The following is a 24,595-nucleotide window of genomic DNA, read 5'->3' as shown; positions in this document are numbered from 1 at the left end:
GCCGGAGCCAGCACAACCATCGCCGACGCAATCACCACTGGTGCTACGTAGATCAGTGACGGACTCGACCGCCTGATAGACTTAACCTGTAAATATACTTGTTGTAAATATTGTCAGTCACTTCACCCCGTGGGATTCTTTTTAAAAAAAAAGAGGGGTGAATGTGGTAAAATATGTTGTAACTGGGTTAACTGTCTGGACACGCCCCTCTGCTGACTCCCCCTGTGGCTCCTCCCACAGAATCCTGTATAAAGGTGTTTCGCCTTACCCCTCTCCCACAGTCCGGGGGCAGACACTCACCATGGAGGTCGTATTGTACAGCGAATAAAAGGCTTTCAGTATTTTACCAAACCTCAGTCTTTTGGAGTTATTGAAGGTGCTTCACTCTTCTCCCTGACTCAGTAAGCAGCCTGCACAAATCAAAAATTCCGTGCACCCTGGACATTCTCTCTTCTCTGCCACTCGCCCCAATCGGGCCGAGGACACGAAAGCTTGAAAGAATATAACACCAGGCTCAAGGACCACTGTATTAAGACTATTGAAAGGATTTCAGGTGATCAGATGGACTCTTGAGCAAACACTGCCACCTTATTGTCTGTCTGCAAGTTCTCTGCAACTGTAACACTATTTTCTGTTGTTGCTTTTGCTCTGTACTACTTCAATGTACTGATGCAATCAAATACTCTGTATGGATGACAAACTTTTGCCACTGTACTCCAGAACATGTGCCAATAATAAACTAATGTACAATTTGCTTTATTTTCCCAATGAAGGGTCTCAGCCCAAAATATTCCTTCAGCACTTTTGAGTTTGTTGCTGCAAAATCTCAAGTCTAATAATACCACCCTTCGTGAGGAAGGAGTTCCTTTTGTCCTCTACTTTAAATTATGCCCGCAAACACGAGGAATTCTGCAGATGCTGGAAATTCAAGCAACACACAAAAAGTTGCTGGTGAACGCAGCAGGCCAGGCAGCATCTCTAGGAAGAGGTACAGTTGACGTTTCAGGCCGAGACCCTTCATCAGGACTAATGAAGGGTCTCCGCCCGAAACGTTAACTGTACCTCTTCCTAGAGATGCTGCCTGGCCTGCTGCGTTCACCAGCAACTTTGATGTGTGTTGCTTAAATTATGTCCCCTTGCTTTGGAGTCTCCTCCCCTAGAGAAAAAAGATGGTTAACTTATCTGTCTATGCCCCTTGATTTAACAAATTCTCAATTATCACTCAGCATCCTATATTCCAGGGAAAAAGCCTCTCCTTGTGAGGACCTAATGCAGCTTTCCACTGTTTTAGGATACACGTAGTCAAGTCCCACAAATCTATCTACTTTTATTCTTTAAGACCTTCAGTGTTACCTCTTCTGCAATGCAAATACTCTTCAAGACATTAACTTCTGAGTTCCCTAGCATCCATGTCCTCCTTCACAGTAAATATAAATGAGAAATATTCATTGAGGACCTCATTCATCTCCTGCGAGTCAACATATAAATGTCCTTGTTAATATCTAAGGGGCTATATTGTCTCCCTTATTTTGTCCTTGATATATTTGTAGATATTTTGGATTCTCTGTTACCTATCTGCCAAAGCCATCTCATGTCCACTTTTTGCCTTACTGATTTCACTCAAGTGTTTCGCACACCCCAAGGGATTTATTGGATCTCATCGGCCTATATCAGATATAAAGGCCTCTATTTCTCTTCATCAGAGCCTCAACATCTTGTCACCCAGGGTTTCTTGCTCACACCAGGCTTGCCCTCCATTCTCACAGGAACATGCCGCCCTACACTCTTGCTCTCTTACTTTAAAAGCTTCCCACATGCCAGATGACCTCATATTTCAAAATTAATCAAACGAGGCTCTTTGCAAGTTTCTAATACCATTGGACTTACTGCAAATTAGTACTTTAATGTATGGACCAGTCTTTTTCTTTTCCCTAACTACAGCTAAAAGAAAAAATTTGTGAACCTTTTGCAATTACCTGATCTTCTGCATTAATTACTCAAAACGTGGACTGAAGGGTTTCGGCTTGAAATGTCAACTGCTTACTCTTTTCCACAGAAGCTGCCTGGCTTGCTGAGTTCCTCCAGCATTTTGTGTGTATTACTTTGATCTCCAGCATCTACGGATCTTCTCTAAGTGGATGCTGCATGTTTCCTCTCACATCCCCAAAAAAAATGTACAGGCCATTTAAAATGACTACTGTGCAAACTGCCCTCACTGGTGGCAAAGGACAGTCTACTGCCCTCGCTAGACTGGAAATTAAACATTTTATCAAAAATCACCCAACATCGAAGCTTTCTTAAGGGCTTTTTTTTTAAATGAGCAAACTTGGTGAAACTGCAGAAAGTAAAACACGTGTTACAAACCCCATTTCCAGAAAAGTTGGGATATTTTCCAAAATGCAATAAAAACAAAAATCTGTGATATGTTAATTCACGTGAGCCTTTATTTAACTGACAAAAGTACAAAGAAAAGATTTTCAATAGTTTTACTGACCAACTTAATTGTATTTTGTAAACATACACAAATTTAGAATTTGATGGCTGCAACACACTCAACAAAAGTTGGGACAGAGGCATGTTTACCATTGTGTTACATCACCTTTCCTTTTAATAACACTTTTTAATCATTTTGGAACTGAGGATACTAATTGTAGTAGATTTGCAATTGGAAATTTTGTCCATTCTTGCTTGATATAAGACTTCAGCTGCTCAACAGTCCGTGGTCTCCGTTGTCTGATTCTCCTCTTCATGACGCGCCATGCATTTTCAATAGGAGATAGATCTGGACTGGCAGCAGGCCAGTCAAGCACACACATTCTGTGTCTACAAAGCCATGCTGTTGTAGCCCGTGCAGAATGTGGTCTGGCATTGTCCTGCTGAAATAAGCATGGATGTCCCGGGAAGAGACGTCGCCTTGATGGCAACATATGTCTCTCTAAAATCCTAATATACGCCTCAGAGTCAATGATACCTTCACATACATGCAACTCACCCATGCTGTGGGCACTGATGCACCCCCATACCATCACAGATGCTGTTTTTTGCACCTTATGCTGATAACAATCTGGATGGTCGTTTTCATTTTTGGCACGGAGAACTCGACGCCCATTTTTTCCGAAAACTAGCTGAAATGTGGACTCATCTGACCACAGTACACGGTTCCACAGTCTTTCGGTCCATCTGAGATGAGCTCAGGTCCAGAGAACTCGCCAGCGTTTCTGCACAGAGTTGATGTATGGCTTCCTCCTTGCGTAATACAGTTTCAAATTGCATTTCTGGATGCAGCGACGGACTATGTTGAGTGACAATGGTTTTCCGAAGTACTCCGGAGCCCAGGTGGCTATAATTGTCACAGTAGCATGACGGTTTCTTTGGCAGTGCCGCCTGAGGGCTCGAAGATCACGTGCATTCAACAGTGGTTTCCGACCTTGCCCTTTACGCACCGAGATGTCTCTGAGTTCTCTGAATCTTTTCACAATATTATGTACTGTGGATGTTGAAGACCTAAATTCTCTGCAATCTTGCGTTGAGAAATGTTCCTTTTGAACTGACTAACAATTCTCTCACGAATTTTGGCACAAAGGAGTGAGCAACGACCCATCCTTCCTTGCAAAGACTGAGCCTTTGATGGACGCTACTTTTATACCCAGTCATGATACCTCACCTGCTACCAATTAGCCTGCTTAATGTGGAGTCTTCCAAACCGGTGTTACTTGAATATTCTGTGCATTTTTCAATCTTATTTTAACTCTGTCCCAATTTTTGTTGAGTGTGTTGCAGCCATCAAATTCTAAATTTGTGTATATTTACAAAATACAATTAAGTTGGTCAGTAAAACTATTGAAAATCTTTTCTTGGTACTTTTGTCAGTTAAATAAAGGTTCACGTGAATTAACATATAACAGATCTTTGGTTTTATTGCATTTTGGAAAATATCCCAACTTTTCTGGAAATGGGGTTTGTAGATTCACTACAGAATTGTTGTATGCTTGAATATACGATTACTGATTATTCTCAAATGTTTACACATGCAACATTCTATGGCTATGTCGTGGACTAAAGCGAACTCATGGTGCAAGAATAGCTTAATAGTGAAGAACAATAAACATTATACTTCCTTCAAAGTACTAAATATTTACCAATATTAAGCACAAGACACAGATATTGCTGTTTCAAGGGCAAATAAAGAGTGGATGGAGATGGGTACCTTTCTACCACTTGTGCTTCAACTCAAAATCCAAATTAACTCGCAGAGGAAATGTAAAAAGACAGCTTACGAACAGGAAGCGATATTTGTACAAAACGAACTGCATACGAACAAACAGACTCTGGAGGCAGAGTAGGTAGAATAAGAGTCACTGGGAATCTGAGGATAATAAGGTAGCTTAGAGTGGTAAAAGTGGTCACTTCACTGTAGCATTTATCAGGCGAGATTTCCCTTAAAGAAGCAAAGTTGACTATAGTCTATTTTATCATGTGTCTCCAAGAACCCTGAGACCTCATCCTTAATAGCCAACACCAACATCTTCCTAACCACTGCGGTCAGACTAACTGGCCTATATTTCCTGTTTCTGTCTGTCTTCTTTCTTGAAGGGTGAAGTGATATTTGTAATTTTCCGGTCTTCCAGAACCATTCCAGAATCTAGTGATTCTTGAAAGGTCATTACTAATGTCTCCGCAATCTCTTCAGCCACCTCCTTCAGAACACTGGGGTGTAGACCAGCTGGTCCGGGTGACTTGTTCTTTCAGTTTCCTAGGAACCTTCTCCCTAGTCATGGTAAGTTCACACACTCCATGACCCCCGAGACCTGGAACTTCCACCATACTGCTAGTGTCCTCCACAGTGAAGACTGACTCAAAATACTTATTCAGTTTGTTCACCTTGTTCCCATTACTACCTCTAAGAGCAGTCCAATATCCACTCTCACCTCTCTTCTACACTTCATGTATCTGAAGAAACTTCTGGTATTCTGTTTTAATATTATTGGTTAGCTTACTTTCTTATTCCATCTTTACCTTCCTGATTACTTTTTTTTTAAAAAACAAAGTTACCTTTTGTTGGTTTTTAAAAGCATCTCAATCCTCTAACTTCCCACTAATAATAGAGCAAAAATATGCCCTCTATTTGGCACATTCTATTACATGCCCTGTCTTTAACAAGAGGAACGTCTAAATGTGGTCACAGGACAACCGGACATGAATCCTAATGGCTGACCAACATGGATGTCTGGGTAGATTCAGAACAAACATGGTAACTCGAATCTTTCCAAACTCCTTTGCATAAAACATTGAGGAGTAGAACAGAACTCTTTACCAGTGTCTCTGTCTGACTCATAATCAACACATCATACCTAGAATTGAAAATATGCATTACTGGTTAAAGTCTGAATTAGAAGTACTGTAGTACATTATAACACAAACTGGCAGTAAAAAAACTTGCTATTTCCCAAATGTATTTCAAGTACTACATGTTTACTTTAAGAGGGAAAAATGCTCAGTAATGCCTAGAAGTTTCCAAATTAACCCTGGCTTCCTTCTCCCAAGGTAACAGTACTATAAAACATCAGCAAGTCAATACAGCAGCTAAATTCTTCATACTTTGCTTTCAGATCACATAAAATCAATAACATGCAAACCTACAATTGCAGGTGTCTTAGACAGCCATTGACTAGAAACATTTCATTAACTGTACATAACTATCAACTGATATTTCTGGATGTGAGAGACAGCTGTACTGTGGCATTGGGCAGGTCCGTTCCAGTAACCCAGCTTTGACCACCAGACCATAAGATATAGGAGCAGAATTAGGTCATTTGACCCATCGCGTCTGCTCCGCCATTTCATCATGGCTGATCCAATTTTCTTCAGCCCCAATCTCCTGCCTTCTCCCCATATCCCTTCAAACCTTGCCCAATCCAGAATCTTTGATTCTGTTTTCTCGTGCGTCCCAGTAGGGTTGTAGATTCCACTGTAGAAATTTGTCAGACTACACCGATTTCCTTCCATATCTTGACAATTAGTGTAGGATGTGTAATGGATGCCTAATGATCAATGGAGGTACAGAAACAAACCAGTCAAAGAGTCAAAAGGTCTTTTACTAAGACAATTCCCTTAATTATCCAAGTCTTATCGTCTCCCCTTCATTTTACAGAAACAAATAAAGAGTTAGCCACCTTAAAAAGGACCAGAGGGCAACTTCATACAAAAGCTGGTGTGCACATGGAATAAGCTAAAGAAAGTGGATGCAACAGTCTAATAGCAACATTTAAAAGATGCTTAGGAAATGTTTATAAGACTATGGCCCAATAGGACTAGCTAAGATGGGCACCTTAGTCAGCATTGGTGAGTTGAGCTGAACAGTCTATTTCCTTACTATATGACTCCATGACAGTAACCAACTCTCCCCCACCATTATGCTCATAGCTCATCTATGTTGACCTCAAAGCTGCAGTCTTCGTTCATCTAATACCATTCACTGTCAACAAATTTCCAGTTCTTTCATAAGTGCATCGATGACCATTTTCAATACCTATAACAATTTGACCTTCATAACCCTCTGCAGTAGAGAATTCGAGAAACTTACTGCGTCCTGAAAAGAAATTTCTAAATCTATCTTCACTGGTCCTTTCTTTCAAGACTCTCCCATTCGTGAAAACATCTCAAAATCTGTCCTGTCAAGAATGCTCTGGATCTTGGTTCAACAAAGTTCTTTCTCATTCTTTGAACCCCAAAGGAATTCATGTGCAAGCTGTTGATTGAACCTTTTCATCACAGGATTTAGCTTGATGCATCTCTTTTGGACTATCTCCAGTGCTACTACATACATTGACTTTTCAGTAAAGGGATTAAAACTGCACTCTAGTTAAGGCCTTACCAACACTTATTTTTAAACTACAAAGCACTGTCACTATTTTAATGATTTTGATGAAGCACGAGTACCAAGTCATAGATGACAAAACTGGTGGTGTAGTGGGTGGTGAAAAGGATTATCCAAGGTAACAACAGGATTTAGATCAATGGAAAGAGGGCAAAGAAAATGGCAGCTGAAATCTAACTCAACAAGTATTAATCAAATTCCTCAGGAATCTTTTCTGCACCCTTTCTACCTTTGTAACATCCTTCCTATTGTTGGGCAACTAGAACTGCACACAATGGTCCAAGTGGTCTCACCAATAACACTAGACAACAATTATTTATTTTTTTTAGATAAACAAAAGCATTGCTTCCTCAGAAATTTTGTTTATGATAGTTCACTTGAACCCGAATACAAATATAATTTCAGACTTCTTGTATCACATAGAAATTCAGAGATACAAGAAATTAACTTTTATTTAATATAATGTGTTTAATTGCATAACAGTGGTGATGCTTTGCAATAGTTCAACTAAGCTAAAAATGTTTTGTTGATTATTTTCATTTGCACTCCGTGCCTATGGCTTCTTGCTTAAGTATCCAACAATTATCAGCCAGCATTGATGGATTCCAGTTGCCCTGATACAGTGCTCCATGACTGCAATGTCCTGGTGAAACCTTTCACCATGCTTGTCACTGCAGCACCAAGACTTGCGGGGAAGAAGTCTAAATGGGAATGCAGAAAATGAATCTTTAGTGACACGTTGCACTTCATGGTTTTCATATGCTTGAAGCATGTTGTCAAGCAACTGCGTGTAGTCTGGTGCACTGTATGCACTGTAGTTGCCAAGAAAATTTTCAACAACATCCTTGAATGCATTCCTTGTGATTTTCTCTGGTCCTACTAGGAGTTCTTTGAATTGCCTGTCATTGATGACCTGATTGGTTTGTGGACCAACAAAAATACCTTCCTTAATCTTGGCATCAGTTATTTTCACATGAATTATGAATTGAAATAATAAATATAGGTGATTTTAAAAAAAGGTGCATGATAGGGAAATTCCAAGGTGATTTTCAACAATGCAAAATCCATAAGGTACACCCAAAAGAATTCAGGAATAGAATCTTTGTTGTCCAGTTGCAATATATGCCAATTCCTGTTCTCAATGCCCGTGTCAGCATATTTTCAGAGAACTATACATCTATACTGCTCAGTCTGTTCTATAGCATTCTCTAGGACTGTACCATTTATTAAGTCCTGCCCTGGATTAACTTGCCAGAATGCAACACCTCAAATTTGTCAAAGTTAAATTTCACATGCCATTCTTTGGCTTATTTCTCCAGTTCCTCTGCACTCTATTGTAATCTCATAGGCTTCTCTGTCTACTGCACACCAATATTTGTCATCAGCAAATTTATTACCCAGATTAACATAGTATGCAAGTCTTTAGTATAATTTCATTACTCTCCTCCTTTTAATCTTTGAGCAATTCACTCGATCCTAGCTGCCTTTATTCCAAGGTGGAAGAGTTCAAGTATAACACCTCCTCAAAAACATAGACCACCTTCACCCAGACATCATAGACTATAACTGGCTCAGCCCAAGTCAGCACAGAGGCCAAAATTTCAATGAGGATGGTCTTTCATGGTTTTGGGACAGTTGCATTTCACTAGCAGGATCCTGCAAAGAAAGTATGCACCACATCCAAAGTGGAAGAGATGCTTATTCAAAAATCAGTCAAAGTAAATTTGTCAAAGTATATATGTCACCATATACTACCATAAACCTCACTGATGATTGTCACCTTATTGTCATGGAGAGTAGTCCGAGTTCCTGAGAGCAATACAATCTGGAGTTTAGCCATGAGGCGCTCGGCTCCTGGTGGGGCCACTATGGCAGTACGATCAAGGAGATTCCAAACAGCCTCCAAAGAGGTTCCAACCAAGATCTCAACAGTGGAGCTGGTGGATGACACATCACAATGGGATTGAAAACAGAGAAAGGCTTGCAGTCGTCTTGCATTTCATGCCACTGGACCCTGACCCCAACCTGTCAAGGAGCATGTATTGGCTGCCCGTGCATCAGCCTCCCCATGTTAAACAAAGCAACACACAGGCAGTCTCCACTAAGGGAATCCAGCTGAACATCCAAGATTAAGTCCTGTGGTGATCAGCACGTGGCAAAGGGGGCAGGATTGAGGTCTGAAAGCCCCTAGTTCACACACTGGACGGCAGGTGTTTGATTCAATCACTGGGCTCTTGGACTAAGGTAGAAAGATGTGGCCTCTACAGGTACCTGAAGACTTACCAATAGACAAGCCCTTAGGAAAACATTCTACTAGAATAAATTGATCTATCTACTACTACTATCTTGAGATTTACTTTCTTGCAGGCCTTCACAGTAGAAATACAATAAAATTAATGAATGAAAAATTATACAAAAATAAAGACTGACAAACATCATTCATGGACAGCAAATTACTCCAGAAAAAAAAAATTGAGAACGCAAGTTGTAGCATCTTTAAAAGCAAATCTGTAAGTTGTGGAATTGGTTCCAAGTTGAGGCAAGTAATCCACACTGGTTCAGGAGCCTGATGGTAGTAACTGTTCCTAACCTGGTGATGTGGGACCAAAGGGTCCTGTACCTTCTGCCCAATGGCAACAGCAAGAAGAGAGCATGGCCTGGATGGTAGAGTCCTTTATGATGGATGCTGCTTTTTTGTGGCAGCACTTCTTGCAAATGTGATGGACTGGGCTGTATCCAGCACTAGTTTTCCATTCCTGGCAGCTCCTTCAATCTGTCAGGCAGCTCAACAACAGCTAGCTACTTTAGAATACATCTGCAACATCATCCACGTGTGAATTTCCTCCCTTGTGAGCCACAAAGGATAGTCACAGAGATTCACAAATGAGTTATGTTCATGGCACATCTGAAGGAATGGACCAGTACACATGCAGAGTTCAAAATAGGATGGATTAAAGAGCGGGCATCAGTGCTTACCATGGCATTACTGCCTCCTCAGCTCTGGCCCCAGTTTGGGCATGAGGGAGGAGGACCTACAATAGTCTGCCAACACACCCTGCTGACCACTGCCCAATTATTTGTCACCCATGCCTGAAACACAGAGAGAAAGCATTTTTCTTCCCCCAGTCAACTAACAAAAACTCCTAAATTATAGCTGCACAAGGGTTTGAGAACGTGGGCAACTGCAAGCACGTATGTGACAGTATTTGAGGAATATAAAGTGCTTTAGCTCCCAATGAGATTGAGATATACATTTTTAAAAAAATTAAGCAGTACATCTTCCCTGCATTGCTGTTACAAGTGTCATTCCAGGAAATCAGGATGTTTGTGGTCCTCTTTAGGTTGCTGCCCATAGGTCTACTGCATTTTCCACACCATGTCACACTCCCTCCCAAACCAAAGTACGGTGGTAAACTAGTTTTTGAAATCAACATGAGAAATAAAGTTTCAGAGGTTTCATGAATAGGAGTTGCTTTTCCTTTCCTACCTTTCCCCCTTCTATATCCTCCATTGTCCTAACAAGGTTCACAGCTCTGCCATTACTGCTTATTACTAGAAATTCAACAAGCAGGCATCAAGACCTTTTCTTACCAGGTAAAGCCACTATATTAAAATGCAATTGTACAATTACTTCCGTCCAAAATTGTACTGGTGATCAACAAAGCCTGTTTATTACAGGGGCAGTGTGCACACATAATTTCAATGCTCCACATTAGCAGCTAAGCAAAACAATTTTTACACATCTGCATAATTTTTCTTTCAGGTACTAGTCTGATATCAGAATGTTGCTTTTACACCCCCCTCCCCATTTCTGATAGAATAATTATTGAAAATTGTACAAGTGAATTCTTAACTAAGCTACAAGAATAGCCAAATACTTTAAAGGCAAGAAAATTCTCCACTGAGAAAAACTTCCAAACTGAAATAAAACTATGAAAATATCTGTGACATAAAGGACAAACCCAAAATATATTTATCTCACAACTTACACACTTACCACTTTCTTAAAGTCTTCCTCTGCTTCACCCAACTTCCCTTGTTTTAGTAGCAAGTTTCCTCTCTGTAATCTCGCCTGAAAATAATCATGACCATTTTAACTGATCACACACCAAATAGTTTAAAAAAATTGATAAAATCCAATGCAAGCCCCCCCCCCGCCCCGGTATGCAATCAAAAACACAAAAATTAAATCTACACAATCAATGTTACTTACAGATGTGAAATCTGGTTTCAGCTGAATGACTTTACTTAGGTCTGGGAGAGCAGATTTTGATTTGCCCATAGCGAGATAGACTGTAGCACGTCTATAATAAGCAATATAGTTATCAGGATCTCCATCTGTAAATATAGATTATCATGGTTATTATCCAATCAATTAGGAATAACAATACTAGGTATAATTCTACAGACTTTAAAACTGTTACATACACATTATTTAAATTTCTATACATTTTAGCCAGTATAAATTTCACCAAGAACATTTGCTAAATCACCAACTGAATTCACCATCAGAAGGCTTAAAAGATCTGGTCCTACACTAATTTGACTTCCCAAACTGCAGCAGTTCATGCTTATATGAACTGAAAGCCATTATAGCTGATGAGGATCCACCTATAATTTTGATAACTTTTGTCACCATCTATAAATCAGCCATTTTAGTATTATTCACAAACCTAAGCATTCCTTTTGCAAATGTTTACATATATAATTCCCTGGTTCAAGTCTGTGTTTCATTTTCTTAATAGTCATGCTGTTGGCCATTTTATTTTCTGCAGATCTCCTCAAAATGCAAATTTATTAAAAAGTAACACACATCAAAGTTGCTGGTGAACGCAGCAGGCCAAGCAGCATCTATAGGAAGAGGCGCAGTCGACGTTTCAGGCCGAGAATTTCCAGCATCTGCAGAATTCCTGTTGTTTTTATTAAAAAGTGTTCCTTTAATTACATTATACAACTGAATATTTAATTTTTTTACTATTTAAAATAAAAATTCAGTTCATTAATAAGTTTGGCTTGTTGTAATTAGCCAATAGGATTTTTCTCATTAACATTCTGGCCAATAACACGCCTGCGAAAAGAACGGGTACTCATTTTCCAGAGAGTAAGGAGTTTGAAGAAAGAAAGAAAAAGATGGAGAATGGAAATGGACAATGAAAATAGCAGAAGAACATGATGAAATGCTCACAGAACCTCATTTGGAAGGACAGTCACAGATGTCACAAAGTCCTCGTGCAGACCACAGTCTCATGGAGAATATGCAGATAACTTTTAGCTAGCACACAACATTGGAGAAAGTTCAACGCCTTTTTCCTTAGATGTTGCCTGGACATTTATGTTTTACTTGCACTGGTTCTTCGGTGCAGAACTGTTTCAGTACCACGAGTACCTGTTTATTTACTGTCTTTTCAACGTTATTGCCATGCATTGTAGAGTTATGTTACTGTCAGTTTTTATTTACAGTAACAGCTAACTCATTACGAGCCTACAGTGAGTGTTACACCTAAATTACAATAAAATCAGAATCAGATTTATCATTAGCATGTGTCATGAAATTTGTTAACTTAGCAGCAGCAGTACAATGTAAAACATAATAATATAGATAGAAAATAAACAAATTAAAGTATTAAAATGTGCAAAATGCTGAGGATTTATAATATATTTATCAGACTGTATTTGGAGTATTCTGAGCAGTTCTGGGCCCTCATCTAAGAAAGGATATGGTGGCACTGGAGAGGGCCCAGAGATGGTTCATGAAGATGATCCTAGGAATGAAAGGATTAATGCACGAGAAGCATTTGATGGTTTTGGGCTGTACTCACTGGACTTAGAAAAATATAGGTGATCTCAATGAAACCTATAAATAATGATAGGCCTAGATAAAATGGAGATGCTTCCTATAGTGGGGGAGTCTAGGATCGGAGGCACAGCTCAGAATAGAAGGGCATCCCTTTAGAACAGAAACGGGAAGGCATTTCTTTAGCCAGAGGGTGTTGAATCTGTGGAATTAATTGCCACAGACAGCTGTGGAGGCCAAGCCATTGGGTATATTTAAAGTGGTTGATAGGTTCTTAATTAATAAGGGCATTAAAGATTAGAGAGAAGGCAGGCTTCTCCTGTCAGGCGTGGGAATTTAGGATACCTGATGGTTTCCCTGATGACTGCATCTGCCGGAAGTGTACCCAACTTCAGATCCTGACTGACCAAGTCAAGGAGTTGGAGCTGGAGTTGGACGTACTCAGGATCATTGAGGCTGAAGACATGGATGAGACTTTTGAAAAGGTGACCACACCCAGACTACAGGCTTAAATAGATGAGCAATCCCCAGAAATAAAGTGGTTAAGAAGTCAGTGCAAGATTCTCCTGTGGCCATTCCTCTCAGCAACAAGTATACTTCTTTGGATACTGCTGTAGGGTGGAATGACTCATCAGGGGATAGCACCAACAGCCAGGCTGGTGGCACTATGACTGGCTCTGGGGCTCAGGAAGGAAGGGTAAAGTCAGGCAGTGCAGTAGTTACAGGGGCTTCGATAGTTAGGGAGACAGGAGATTCTGTAGCCACAAAAAAGACACCAAGATGGTGTGTTGCCTCCTGTGTGCTGGGGTCCAGGATGTATCATAGTGGATGCAGGATATTGAAGGAGGAGGGGGAAAAACAGCCAGTGGTTGCAGTGCATTTTGGCACCAATGACATAGGCAGAAAAGGGGAAGAGGTACAATGCAGTGAGTATATAGAATTAGGAAAGAAGCTGAAGAGGAAGACCTCCAAGGTAGTGATCTCCAGATTACACCCAGTGCCACAGGCTAGCATGGGTAGGAATGAAATAACACAGATGAATGAGTGGCTGAGGAGATGGTGCAGAGGACAGGGTTTCAAGTTCTTGGATCATTGAAACCTGTTCTGGGGAAGGGGTAATCTGTACAAGAGGGACAGGTTTCACCTGAATTAGAGGGGAACCAATATCTGGTCGCCCCAGTAGGCTTTGAAGGGGGTGCAGAAGAGATTTAACAGGAAGCTGCCTGGTTCAGAGAGCATGTGAAGCTGGATAAACTTGGATTGTTTTCTCTGGAACAGCAGAGGCTGGGAGGACATCAGATACAGGTTTACAATATTATGAAAGGTATAAATGAGTAGACAGAAAGCATCTGATTCCAGGGTTAGGGTACATGTGAGGGGCAAGATTTTTTTTTTTTTTTTTTTACTCAGAGACTGGTGGATGCCAGGAATGCACTGCCTGGTATGGTGGTAGAGGCAAATACATTAGAGGCATTCGGAAAGGCACAGAGATGTAAAGAAGATGGAGGGATATGGACATTGTGCAGGTAGGTAGAATTGTGTTAGGGGGTTTTTAGTTTGCTTTTAGCTAGTTCGACACAACATAGTGAGCAAATGGCCTGTTCCTGTGCTGTACTGTTCTATGTTCCAATATCCTGGCTGGGAGGTTTACAAAGTTACTCAGGAACCAGAGCACCTAGTCAGTAAGTGAAGGATCAGAAAGGCAAGTAGGTATCAGGGAAAGTATTGAAAGTAAAATTGAAATAACTTGAACAAAGGGTTGGATAGTTTGAGATGTGTGCATTTTATTGCTAGGAGTTGACAGGTAAAGGTGATGAACTTGGAGCATGGATCAGTACATGGAACTACTATGTTGTTACCATTGTAGAACCTTGGTTGAGAGGGGCAGGAATGGGGATTAAAATACCGTGTTTTCAAAGTTTTAGAAAAGAGAGGAGGAGATAAAAGAGGAGGCAAAGTTACACTACTAATCAAGGGCAATATCACACCTGCACTTAGGGAGACATAATGGAGGGTTCAGACACCAAGTCCATTTGGGTAGAACTCAGGAACAGGAAGGCTGTGATCATACTGATGGGATTGTACTACAGCTCCCCTTGGCCACTGGGACATTGAGAAACAGACAGATAAACAGATTAAGGAAAGGTATAAAAAAGGTTGTCATGGGGGATTTCTACTTTCCGAATATAAACTGGAAACTCTCAGCGCAAGGAGCTTAGATGGTGCAGAATTTGTTAAGTCTAACCAGGAAGGTTTAATACATCAATATGCAGATAGTCCAATGAGAGGAGAGGCTGTACTGGGCCTGGTATTGGATAATGAGCCTAGCCAGGTGACTGAACTCTCAGTGGGGAGTAGTGACCACAGCTTCTTAACTCTCAGGATAGTTATAGATGAGGATAGGTGTGGTCCTTGAGGGAGGATCTTAAATTGGAATAGGGCAAATCACAAGGGCATTACGCAGAAACTAGGAAGAAAGTTAATCTAGAACAACTTTTTCTGGTAAGTCTACATCAGAAATGTGCAGAGTGTTTACAGACTACAGAAAAGGTAAGTTCCTCTCAGAAAGAAAGTCAAGAAAGGAAAGAGAGAATCTTAGATGTCCAGAGAGGTGATGAATTTAATGAAAAAGGGAGAGTCTGTAAAGCTTCAGAAATTAGGATCAAACAGAACACAAAGATTATGAGGGGTGATTGATAAGTTTGTGGCCTAAAGAAGGAGTCAATTTTAGAAAACCTAGCACATTTATTTTTCAACATAGTCCCTTCCTACATTTACGCACTTAGTCCAGCAGTCGTGGAGCATACGGATCTTCGACCTCCAGAAAGCATCCGCAGCAAAGGTGATTGATAAGTTCGTGGCCTAAGGCAGAAGGAGATGCGTTATACAGCTCTCGTTGCATGCACATGCAGTTCAACTCTTTCAGTGATTATGCAGAAAGTTTGAAGTTAATAACTCATCTCCTTCTACCTTAGGCCACAAACTTATTAATCACCCCTCGTATAAAGAAGCCATAAAATAACTAAAGAAGGGCATTAGGAAAGCCAGGAGGGGCCATGAAAAGTCCTTGGCTAGTAGGATTAAGGTGAATCTCAAGGCATTCTATACATATAATCAAGAGCAAGAGGATAAATAGGTAGCAGGTAGGACCACTCATGTATAAAGAGGGAAGCGTTTGCTTAGATGCAGAGAATGGAGTGAGGTACTTAATGAATATTTTGCTTCAGTATTTACCAGGGAAAAAGGCAAGGAGGACATTGTCCTGGGTGGTGGAGGTCTCTGATGATAGATGCTGCATTCCTGTGACAACATTTCATGTAGAAGTGCGCAATGGTTGGGAAGGTTTTACCCATGATGCACTGGGCTGTACCCGTTACTTTTTGCAGAATTTTCAATTCAAGGGCATTGGCGTTTCCGTACCAGACTGTGATACCTTGTCCCATATTAGAACTGGAATGTGGACCACAGCCATTCCTTTTACATAACTAATTTTAAAACTGAAAGAACTATAGTCTCTGATCCCAAAGTCTTCCCCTGCTGACACCTCACTCACTTGCCCTACCTCATTTCCCAAGAAAGGCCAAGATTGCCCTTTGCCTAGTAGACGCATATTGCTTGAGAAATCATTCCAGAACAAACTCCACCCCATTTAAGCTCCTAGTACTATGGTAGCCCCATTTACATTTGTAAAGTTAAAATCTCCTTCTATGACAACCCTATTATTCTTGAAATTTTCTGCAATCTTCTTACATATCTGCTCCTCTACTTCCCTTCGACTATTAAGGAGCCCACAGGCAAGTCCTAACTAGGTAATCATCCCCTTATTTCTCAGCTCCACTCATATAGTCTCTCTGTACAATCCCTCAGTAATTTCATCCCTGACTACTACCATGATGACTAAAAATCCAAATTTCCTTCCTCTACTTCTATCCCACATTTGGCTGCCAGTCCCATTCTTCCTTTAGCCATGTTTCTTTTGAGGCTGTTGTTGTTATTCGTCCATCGTACGTCGATGAGGACCTCGACACCATTATTAATGGTGTCGAGACTAGCGCGTCACTTGGATTTAAGTGAGGGAGAGTTGCACAGCGTCAGCCTCACTCTCTCTTCTCAATTCCCATCTGGATCCAGTGGCAAGACAGAGTCTAGACGGCTGGAGATGGGACTAGGTGCAGTGGATGACCAGGACGTCTTCTGTGTCTTGTCCTGCTCTACACGTTCCATGACGCTTGCAGAGACCGCCTTCTTGACCGTTGGACCTTCCATGGGTCTCGTCCGCTCAATCCACCGGAGTCTGTCTTCACATGCTGGGATAGACAACTCCCTATCTCACCGAGGGTTTGAGACCCGTCAGCTACCCTCACCTGATTTAGCCGGCTTGTCGAAGCCGTTGCCCGGGGTGTGGCCGCTGTCGCATGCAAACAGCTACGGGGAGCCACAGGTGAGAGCTGAGTGCCAGGTGGGGACCAAAGGTGGACTAACCGCCTTGAAAAGGACGCGACATGTTACCCCACCAGAGGTGCTACCCCTCCCTGACACCCCATACACCTTATTTTGAGGCTACAATACCCCAATCTAGCATAGCTATCCAATGCCCAGAGAACACCTGCCTTACCCATTAGACCTCTTGTTTTGAAATAAATGCAATTTAAACTAACAGCCACCCCTTATTCTTTGCCATGCTGCTGCTCGTTTTGTCCATTGTACACGAATTGGAACCAGTTTTTGTAACTATGCAAGTCAATAAAGAGACCATCAAGTATTGTGGGCAATTCCGGTCACCCAGAAAGATATAATTAAGCTGAAGAGGGTGCAGGAAATCTTCATGTGGAAGTTATCAGGAGTGAAGGGCTTGAGTTATATTGAGAGTTGGTGCTTTAATACCCCATGGAGTGTTGGAACGATATGGACCAAACAGGCAAAGGGGACTAGCTCAGAATTTTGCATGGTCAGTTAGGCCGAAGGAGCCATTTCTTTTTTGCATCTCTATGACCCTGAAGTTGCTTATCAAAGAGCATGGCATCCTTTGACTTTGCCCCCGCAGCCAATTCTGTAGCACTACTTCAGCTGTTTACATTTCAATGTACAAGGTTAGCTGTGTTACTTCCTGACTAGTTAATATCCAAAACTACTTTCAAGCTTTGGTTTTATCATGTTAATCAAACAGACAGTCAAGGATTACAACCATCCACTGGCAATCCATTTTCCTCCCTTCCGCACCTTGTTTGTTGCTCCAGATTCCAGTATTCACATCTTTGTTTCAAGTCAACACACAATTTTATTACAAATGGTATTAAGTCAACTACAATGGTCAGATTACCACTTACAAAGCTAATGGAGGAAAGCTGATTTTTAATGGCAATTTTTATACCACAATAAGTTAACTTAGACCATAAGATATAGGAGAAGAATTAGACTATTTGGTCCAGTGAACTTACTGAATAAGTAGAATAAAGTGCATACAAATCTTTAATACTATTGCCTTATTACAGTAAGGAACTGAACAAATGTGCCACAATTAAACTTGGCAGTAATAAAATGCCCATAAAATTACTAAAACAGTCATTGTTTTTGGACTGCTAAATACTGTGCCAAAGATTTTAAAATTAAACTACAAACACACTTACCTACAGCAGCATGGAAGTGTGACAATGCATCCGCTAACTGCCCTGCAGCTAGAAGTTTCTTCCCCATTTCAAGGTGTTTTTCAACTTCAGCATTTATACCACCTTCTATTCCTGTAAAAAATACACAGTAAAAGAGGATTTAAAACTCAGCATTCATTTTCAAAGCAGTTGAGCTTTACAGTAGAAATGGGCTTTAAGAAACAAGGAGCAGAACACTCAACAGCACGATACTTTAAAAAAACTACTGCTAGGGCAATTATAATTTTAAAGGTACCAAGATGCTAGCTGCTTTTTCCTAGCTGGCATGCTACTCAAATATAGTTAGACCTGCATTCACCCAGCAGAGTTTTCCCATTGTATCTTAGTCTATACTTCCAAGATCGAAGCAGCCTTTGGAGAAACAAAGATTCACCTCACAATAAACAAATAGCCAAAATTTACTCACAGACACGTGCATCTAGATTGATTTTTCACTCATTTGACCTCAGGTTTCAGTAATGATTTTAACTCCCATTATTACAGTGCCTCACTGTAAGTATTTACAGTTAGTCCAGTTAAGTTTCTAATCAATGGATATTGTCATCATCAAATTTTTCTTGGAGTCAAGTAATTGTATATCAATAATTTTGTCAAACCAAGCTAAAATTCTGCTCATGCTGATAGAACTGACAGTGAGGAAAAAAGGCAAGGGGCAAATAGGATCGTGTACTAAAAAACAAAAAAGGCAAATTAGAATATACTTTATCTAGACAAATACCACATTTGCAGCTGAGGGTGCAAGTAATCCTAAATAATCCTATTACCATTATAGAAGAATATTTCCAGGGTAATTAAGACTTGGAAGCATTGCAAGGAACTAAATTTTGAAGGAAGACAAGCAAAACTTAAAAGCAGATTGGTTGGTGATGCTATTATGGAGCATTGAAAGACCAGCCCTTCTAGGTAGGAAATTACTAGACATTTGCCTCCATTTGGCCCATATCTCTCTGAACCTTTCCTATCTACCTGTTCAAGTATATTTTCAATGTCATTGTACCCGCTTCAACCACTTTGTCTAACAGTTTGTTCCATATAAGTACCATCCACTGTGGTTGCCCTCAGCTCACTTTTAAATCTTTCCCTTGTGTTAAATTTATGTCCCCAAGGTCTCTATTCCCTTTTCCTTGGGGAGACGCTATTTATGTCCCTCTTGATTTGTATATCTCGATAACGGTTTCCTTCAGTCTCCTATGCTGCCTCTAACTTAGTACTTCAAGCCCTGGCAACATTTGCATAAATTAAAGTCAAAATTATCAAATGCATACAGTTGCAAGAAAATATGTAGATGTAATCCATTTGCAATTAGCTTGTTTTCTGCATTAATTACACAAAAATTGCAGTTTGATCTAAATCACAATAATAGACAAACACAATCTGCTTAAACTAACAACACAAACAATTGTACTTCTCGTCAATACTGAGCACATCACTTAAAAAAGGTAGGTTTTAAAAAAAAGTATTTGAACCTCTAGGGCAGGGGTATCAAACTCATTTTAGGTCACGGGCCGGATTGGGCAAAATGCAACTTCATGCGGGCCAGATCCGTTGTACACGCGCGTGCTCCCACAGCTTTCATTGCCTTCGTTTTTTCAACCTGTTCTCATGTGTCTCAGTCTCTGCTATAACTACAAAGTGTTTCACTTTATGAATTTCGTTTCTTATGAAGAAGATTGCCTAGCAAGCATTATTTTTATGATTGGTATTAACTTACAGTCGTAGGCTACAAGAAAGTTGTGATGAGAGAGAGAAAAAACGATGCTATTATGGCTAAGATTGTTTTGGGAACCACACCCTTTCCATTAATAAACCATTTGAAATCGAACCTTAGCAGACACAAATGTAGACCTAATGAAACAAATTGTAAATGTAGGCTATACAACTGCACCTAATTTTTATTAGCCTGCTTCCAGCAATCAAACTCAATGAACACTAGCCTCAAAATTTTTACTGAAGTGATCACATTTACAATAATACTCAGAAAATGAATTTATCACAATATTGTGACACTCAATATTTCATAATGCATTTTGCTTACATGTCACATTGCATCGAACAGTGTCAGTCATTTTTCACTTGCTGCTTCCAGACACCTGACATCACTTTGCTTTAACCAGCCTGTCAACATCAGGGACCAGTTTCTGGGCAGTTGTGATTTTCATAAAGTCATTTAGACATCTGTGTGTCCGCTGTGAGCGCAGTTTGGATTTGTTAATGTTCATTATGGAGAACACCTGCTCACAGAGATATGTTGTCCCAAACATGCAAAGGATCTTTTAGGCAAAGTCTGTCATCTTGCGGTACATCGGTCCCAGGTATTGATAGAATGAGTCCAGGCCCATAGTCTCAAATTTATATTTCAAAGCCGAGTTACACAGAATTTCAATTAGGTCCATTCGGAGTTCCTCCAGCACTTCTGATGCTGCGTTGACGGCAAATGGCAAGCAAAATAGTGAGAATTCCTTCTCGAGTTGAGTGAAAACTTGGAAACGATTCTGATATTCACATTTCAACCATGATATTTTGTCCTTGTACCTGTCCATGTTGTCATTATTCCCATGAGCGACACACACAGACTGCAAAGAGGGGAAATGAGCTGGGTTGCTCCGGGATAGTTGAATCTCCCACAGGCCTAATTTAATGTGAAAGGCACGAATGCTGTCCTAGTATTCCGTAACAAGTTTGTTGCGGCCTTGCATGTTAACATTAAGCACATTTAATTGCTCTGTTATATCCACCAAAAATGCAAGATCATGAAGCCAGTCTGGGTCATCCAACTCTGCCACTGGCTTCCCTTTCTCGTTCATGAATAGTCCAATTTCCACGTGTAATTGAAAAAACGTTTGCGCACAACCCCTCTGCTCAACCAGCGGACTTCAGTGTGGTAGGGTAGGTCATGTCCAATATTACTTTCCGACAAAGGAGTGTCAAATTGCCGATGGTTGAGTCCCTCTGCTCTAATAAAATTAACCATTTTGATTACTACATCCATGACATTGTCCATTTTCAGGCTCCTGCTATATAACGCCCCTTGGTGTACAATACAATGAAAATTCCGGAATTCCTGCTCCGGATTCTCTGTCTGAACTTTCTCTCTGAGTTTCACAACAACACCTGCCTTTTTCCCGACCATGGACGGTGCACCATCTGTTGCCACACTGACAGCGCGACTCCAGTCAACCCCCAGTCTGTCCAAGGCCTCGACGAAGCTGGAGAAAACGTCGTTCGCCATTGTGGTGTTTGTCATGGGCACCATCTCCACAAACTCCTCGGTGACGGTCAAAGATGCATCAACACCATGAATAAATATTCCCAATTGAGCTACATCAGTCACGTCGGTACTGTCATCAATTGCAATAGAGAAGGCAATAAATGACTTCACTTTGTCTTTTAGTTGACTGTTCAAATCTCCTGCAAGGTCCCCGTTTCTCTCTGCCACAGTATTTCTTGACAAGCCAATATTATCAAAAGCCTGTCACTTCTAGGGCACACCAGCTCAGCTGCCATCAGCATGCATGCTTTGATGAAATCCCCCTCTGAGTATGGCTTCGACGCAGTAGCTATTTTGTTGGCAATAATATAGCTGGCCTTGACAGCTCCATCATGAGTCTCTCAACTTTTGGTGAACACTGATTGCTGTTTTTTCAGAGCTGCTTCAAGCTTGTTTACCTTCTGCGTTCTGAGTCGTCCTATATACTTGTCATATTTTTCTCCGTGTGACGTCTCAGTGTCGTTTAATATTGTACTCTTTTGCCACAGCCACTTGTTGCAAGCATATCTGACACAGTTTGCCGTTGACCTCACAGAAGAAAATAAATGATCTTTCTAATTATCTTTCAATATCCGACCTTCGATGTCAATTTTTCTTTTCTTGTAAAGCATTTTGAACCACAGTAGCAAACGGTCTCAGCCTTGCTACAGGTGTTACTTACCCGAGTACTCTGTGTGTTTATACTGTGTGTGACGATGTAAGTGGGGCCCTAGTGGTCTTCAGTGCAGGGTGGTAGGTGCTTATGCACAGCGGGTAGTTAACTGCCGCCTATTGTTTTCTGAGTATACACAACAAGCTGTCGGCGCAGCAGGCGGCACAGACAGCAGTGGGAGAGGGAGTGGCTGCCCTGCAGATACATAATAACTGGTCATGAATATACTTTTTTTCCCCCCTCAAATCACCCTGCGGGCTGGATTGGATCCCTTCACGGGCCGGTAGTTTGACACCCCTGCTCTATGGTAATGCTGTCTACAAAAGCTATTTGGAGTCAAGTGTTTCAATCAATGAATGCTGAAGGAAGTGAAAAAGAATCCACTGGTAACAGCAAAAGACCTGCAGAAATCTCTAGAACTTGCTAAAAGTCCCTGTTTGTGTCCACTATAAGAAAAACACTGAACAAGAATGGTGTTCATGGAAGGACACCATGAAGGAAATCACTGCTCTCCAAAAAAAAAATCAGTACATGTTTCAAGTTTGCAGAAGACCACCTGGCTGTCCCAAAATGCTTCTGGGATAATGCTCAGTGGATAGGTGAGACAAAAGTTGAATTTTTCGGCAGAAATGCGCACCGCTCTGTTTGGAGGATACTGCGTGCAGAGGGTTTACCGTTCTCTTTCCTGCCACCCAAGGGGCCCAACTTCAGGCTGAATTTGTGACCAGTCCTGAAGGACACGGAGAAAGAGCATTGCAGACATAGACGGACACCATCCCCCCCACCAACCCATGTTTGTTTAGTTAAATATCCACTGGTAGCATGCTTATTTCTTGGGTTTTGTGAATTGGAGTTTCTGCAGAGTCTCCGTTCATTTAAAGGGTAACTGAATGTACAATGTAGTGGTTTTGGGTAGTTTAGATGAATACTTCTTTAGTTAGATGCCCAATTTAATGATTCACTGTTCATTTCTTAAATAAATGACTCACATACTCATTTTAAAATCTGTGTCTCCTGTTTCACTCATTGGTTCCTTGAATCTGCTCTCCTGCATTACATTTGGTGTATTTGTGGCACAAACCAGTGTTTGGGACAGAAGATGGGTATTTTTAAGACAGATGGTAAGACAGCATACCCCCACGAGAGATGCTGAGTCCTTGGGTGGGTAGATAATAGTGCAGGATTTGGTAGCCTCGCTAATCTCCTGCAGGGTTACGGACCACCTGTGGATTGATGAGGTCAGTTAGATTCTCCCGGGGTTGAAACCTGTTCAGATGTCCCAGAAGAAAGGGGAGCTGAAGGGATGCCTTCTGGCTGCTTGCAGCCGTGGTAAAGCACCAACACAACAGATCATAGGTCTTAAGCATGAGAATACAGAGTTGAGCAAGTGCTATATTGCCATGCAGGAAGCTGCCGTAACGGCACAGACCTGGGCCACAGCGCTAGAAGATAAGGGTACAGAGTTTGCCTATCAGCTAATGAAGGTGCAGAATTTAAGATACAGTTCGAAGGGATAATTGACAACCAGATCCTGTTAAGGTTCGAGGTATGACGAGGAGGGGCAATGATCTCAACGTGTGGATATGGAATGGGATGTCCGGCTAGAAGGTGAGGATGGGGAGGGGGGATAGAGTGGAGTTCTGGATTCCTTCTCAAAAAGATCACCCACCCCCTATATACCTGAGACCTTACAAGCCATGCTGGTGATCCTTATTGAGCAAGCAGACTCTTTCATCCCAGAGGCAGGGAAGTTTGGTCACAAATATGACAACAGTGACCAGGGAGTTCTCCACTAAGGAATGGACAGAATGAGGAGATCGATACAGACAGAGGTCTGGGGAATCTTTGACACATCACTGTTGAGGATATGGGATGAGGGAGGTACTGGAGTGACACTCACAACATGTTGGAGGAACTCAGCAGGTCGGGCAGCATCCATGGAAAAGATCGGTCAACGTTTCGGGCCGGAACCCTTCGTCAGGACCGATTGAGGTTGGAACAGGAGAGAGGAGTGGTGAAGTTGAGATGGTTGATGTCTCAGCGACAGCTGGAGATAAAAAGATCGAGTGCAGGTAGAAGGCCAGACGGGATGTCCAGGAGGAGGGTTGAAGACAGGGAGTGAGATTGGAACAGAAGAGAGCGTTGCTTTGATGCTACCCGACCTGCTTAGTTCCTCCAATGTGTTGTGAGTGTTGCTTTGACCCCAGCATCCGCAGATTATTTTGTGTTTACTGGAGTAACCCTATCTAAAGCAGAGATAGGTACTTTAGGGGACTCATCATCTCAGCATGTGATTAATAGAGCTCTAAGGTCATCACCCACTTCCTAGAAGGCTAAT

General features: G+C 41.2%; 1 protein-coding gene across 1 annotated transcript in view; it reads right to left on the bottom strand.

Moving 5' to 3' along the window:
* Positions 1–24,595, bottom strand: part of dnajc3a (DnaJ (Hsp40) homolog, subfamily C, member 3a) — a 90,467-nt gene that overhangs the window by 45,357 nt on the left and 20,515 nt on the right. The window contains exons 2-4 of the mRNA XM_063048528.1: positions 18,299–18,409; positions 11,091–11,215; positions 10,875–10,949 (exon numbers count right to left, since the gene is read on the bottom strand). Of these exons, the coding sequence (XP_062904598.1) occupies positions 10,875–10,949; positions 11,091–11,215; positions 18,299–18,409 (311 nt within the window). The remainder of the gene's footprint in view (positions 1–10,874; positions 10,950–11,090; positions 11,216–18,298; positions 18,410–24,595) is intronic.

The sequence above is a fragment of the Mobula hypostoma genome, chromosome 5 (genome assembly GCF_963921235.1).
Source record: "Mobula hypostoma chromosome 5, sMobHyp1.1, whole genome shotgun sequence".
Lineage (NCBI taxonomy): Eukaryota > Metazoa > Chordata > Chondrichthyes > Myliobatiformes > Myliobatidae > Mobula > Mobula hypostoma.
This window is presented reverse-complemented; position numbering and strand designations above follow the sequence as displayed.